The sequence below is a fragment of the Primulina eburnea genome, chromosome 4 (assembly GCF_022965805.1).
Source record: "Primulina eburnea isolate SZY01 chromosome 4, ASM2296580v1, whole genome shotgun sequence".
Lineage (NCBI taxonomy): Eukaryota > Viridiplantae > Streptophyta > Magnoliopsida > Lamiales > Gesneriaceae > Primulina > Primulina eburnea.
The window spans coordinates 33,867,161-33,871,271 of record NC_133104.1 but is presented as its reverse complement, the minus strand read 5'-3'; the positions used below and the strand labels follow the sequence as shown (position 1 = coordinate 33,871,271).

The 4,111-nt window shown below is 33.3% G+C and overlaps 1 protein-coding gene across 1 annotated transcript; it reads right to left on the bottom strand.

Annotated features, from left to right (window-relative positions):
* Positions 1 to 1,203, bottom strand: LOC140829824 (uncharacterized). The gene is made up of 3 exons (XM_073193111.1): positions 798 to 1,203; positions 253 to 710; positions 1 to 176 (listed from the first exon to the last, which is right to left on the bottom strand). Exons 1-3 carry the CDS (start codon positions 1,014 to 1,016, stop codon positions 44 to 46), a joined length of 810 nt encoding a protein of 269 aa, XP_073049212.1. The 5' UTR covers positions 1,017 to 1,203; the 3' UTR covers positions 1 to 43.
* Between the last annotated feature and the right edge of the window lie 2,908 nt (positions 1,204 to 4,111).

The following is a 4,111-nucleotide window of genomic DNA, read 5'->3' as shown; positions in this document are numbered from 1 at the left end:
GCTACAAAACATCCCAACAACCACCATGGCATCGCTACAAAATCTAATCTTTATTCCAAGTACATGCTGTTAAATGGGGTCTACATGAGTCGACTATCTTGTCATTTATTTCATATGGATTGAGACGAGCTAATTCCACCTCGATGGTCTTGATCACCCATGCACCACAATCACCTCTGCAAAATTAATATTATTAAAATTAATCATGGAACAAATGTAAAATAAAATAAAATTGAATTTGGTAAAACAAACCCAGCAATATTCTGAGGGAATGACGACGGTCGTGTAATCTTCCATGTATCGGTTGTTACTACGCCAACAATATTAAATAATCGAGGTATTAGAACTTGTAGCAGACGAACATACGACTCCATGTTAATCTCTTTGGTTAAACAGATTCCACAATCATAAATTATGATAGATGTAGACTTTATATCGATTTTTACAGCAACCCAATGGTTGGGGACATGGTAAGACACAAGGATAAATGATGTTTCTTTCCATGGCAATGATTTCCATTTTCCACTTGATCCTTCAACCACTCGAATCAAATCCTCCCAACGACAATGAGACATACCCTTTTCAGCTTTGGAATGGACAACAGCCAAAATTCCACTAAAATAACCACCCATTATAGCAATGTCTTGTGCCACTAAATGAGGATACTTTTTTTGAAGCACCAAAAATCCATTCATGCATTCGTTAATGTGCTATAAATAAGAAAAAGGTTAATGATTAGCACAAAACACATGAAGAACATATATATTAATTAAATAGATGAAATCATATATACTCACAGAAGATCCAAGCCACGACCTAGGCAAGAGCAAATTATTAAACCATTTCTTATCGTAGGCGGCCATTAGGCATTGACGAGTGCCTTTCATTGTTTTAATTTGCTCCTTAAAAGCTTTAGTTAGCTTCGGTGACTTTGCTATTTGAAGTGGTTGAAATGTGCCATAACATGATCCAAGTTGATGGCTAACTAATACAGGGGGTGTTTCTGACAATTGCATGAAGGGCGAAGATAAGTACGATGACTACTTGATTTGCCTCTTAACCCTGAAATAGGTTAATAACATGTTATTGTAAGCTTTCTTATCATCATTATTGTTTGCATCTCCAACTGGTTGGGCATTGGAAGCTCCTTCATCAACTATGAATCGTTGGGGAGTGTGCAAGATATGTTTGCTTGGTTGGATCATGGAGTGTCCATTTAGAGGAGATGTAGAACCTATATGTAAAAATATATATATATATATCTAAAATTATTTAATCAGGTGACATGACTTATCCACTAAAGCATGTGACTTACCTTCTGATGGCGAGACTTCTTCATTACCACATTTGATATCAAACATCTTTTGTCGCTTTGCTTCTGGAAGTATACTAATTGGTTGACGTGATGTATCTGCTGGATTTTTTTCCTGTTTTTTTACCTGGACAGATACCTCTTCAAGCTTCTCCTCAATCTTAGTAAATCTTTCATCCACGTATGCTTGCAATTTTGTAAACTTCTCATCTATATAATCTCGAAGTTGGACAAAATAATTTGGAACACTGGGAACCTCTCCAACAAAAGCACTCGGATCAATAAGATTATGAAAAGGAATCGACGGCGGCTCACCTTCCGTTTAAGATTGTAACGGTGCCACTCAGATTTGTAGTGAAGCTTCTGCTCAGAATCGTCGAGGAATTCCTTGTTGCAAGCGTTGCAAGTCAATCCCGTATCTGATGGCAACCAAATGCAGAAGAAGACAACAATGGGATTTCAAAAGAAAACGGTAGGGTTAAATAAAAGAAAAAAAATAAGGATTTCAAAATATTTAAAGTTGGGGTAGATTAGACATTTTAAAAGGAAGGGTTAGTTTTTTAAATATGAGATTGTAAATTGTCATTTTCCTAAATTTCCCGGTCTATTTACCCAAATATCCCGAACTAAAGTATCTACGCAATTTTGGAGGGCCGGGAAAAAAAGGGCCCACTTTAAAAACTAACTTTAAATAAATTTTAATTTTAAATATTAGTCTTTTAAAATTCAAAATTTGATAAATAACATCACTTAAAAAAATAATTAATTAATTTAGAAAAAAACGTACAAAATATGGGAGAAAGGAAATCAATCGGTTCTTCTTCTTGTTCTCTCCATTTCTCATCCTTCTCACAACGATTTCTTTTCTTCATCCTTCACTCATTGGTCTTCTCTTCAATTTTTTTCTTCCTCTACATTAAACAAGATAATATTGTAGTCATTCGTTTTCCTAAAAAAGGTTTCAATCTCTCTCAACATTGTCAAAGATTTTAAATCAGGTGTAAGTTTCTAATGCCATCTCAATTTTTTTTATCGATTTACTGGTTTTTATTACAATGTATATATTGTAAATATAATTTTTCATATATTTCATTCTTAATTGTTCGGTCGCCCAAACATTATGGGTTCAGACGCCTAATTCTGTTTTCAGTCACTCAATTCTGTTTTCAGCCGTCCACTTTGATATGTTATGTCATCCGATTATATGTTAAATAATTTAATTTTCATGACATCTTTATTGTTTATTTTGTATAGGAATGAAGATCATCCATATTTTGATTAATTCTAATGGAGAGTGGAAGAACGATGAACAACTAATGGGGCTGAGTCGATAAATTCTAGATTGTCTGAGGAAAGAGAGTTACCAATCATAGCACTGTTGAATGCAATTCAAAATATGATTTCAGTTGGTTCAACAAACACCGCACAACAGCAGAGTTAGCTTCATGCAGAACGAAGTTGACTCCATCTATAGAGTTGATTTTGCGAACTAGGTTTACTCAATCACAATGTCTAAAGGTAACTCAGTTGAATGATTCTGAATATCATGTAGTTGGTGATGATATAGATGAAATAGTTGATTTCTCCACCTACTCTTGCAGTTGTTGTGTGTTTCAATGTGATAAAATTCCATGTAAACACGCATTAGCAGCTTGTCATCTAGCAGATTTTGGTATCTATGAGTTGTGCTCACCTTATTACCTAGTGCATATGTGGCGTCAAGCCTACTCGGGTACTATCTACCCCGTACCTCATTCAAGAGATTGGAAGATTCCCGATTATATTTCTAATTTAGAAATGCTACTTCCTAACTTCAAGCCAAAACGGGGGCGACCAAATAAACGAAGAAGACCATCTATTAGAGAGTTTGGACGACAACGAAAAAAGAAATGCAGCTTATGCAATGATGTTGGACATTATAAGACGAAATGTACTCGTAAAACCACTTGATGTACTAGAAAATATTGTTTTTTGAAAGTGGATGGTTGGATGTTTTTTTTTTTAAAATGTAATTGAACATTAATGATTTAGTATGAATGAATCGAATATATTTTGTACTATTCAATGTATAAAATGTGATCAAATTAATTTTTTGTGGACTATTTACTATATTATAATTGTGTGAGTATAAAATATAAAAGTGCCGTAAAATAATTCAAAGAGCGACTGAGAGCGACTGAGTGATATTTGATTCTTTTAATAGAAAATACGAGCAACTTCACGTTTGAGGTCTATTTACTCTATGTTAGTATAATATAATGGAGTTATAGTGTAAAATATAAAAATAATGTCATAATACAAAGAGCGACTGAGAGCGACTGAATGATATATGAGTGATCTAATAGAACCACTTGATGTATTAGAAAATATTTTTTTTGGAAGTGCAAGGTTGGATTTTTTTTTTAAAAAAATGTAATTGAACATTAATGATTTAGTATGAATGAATCGAATATGTTTTGTACTATTCAATGTATAAAAGGTGATCAAATTAATGTTTTGTGGACTATTTACTATATTATAGTATATTATAATAGTGTGAGTATAAAATATAAAAGTGGCGTAAAATAATTCAATGAGCGACTGAGAGCGACTAAGTGATATATGATTCTTATAATAGAAAATACGAGCAACTTCACGCCAATCGGTCGCCCTCAGTCATTTTTTCCTTATTTCACTATGTTTAATTTCGTAAGTTCTTATCCATGAAAACGTACATAATATAGTAAATATAGTAAGTAGCATATAAAACATGACCTTGCTCACTATTTTTTTTACTATATAACTCAGTCGCCATTCGTT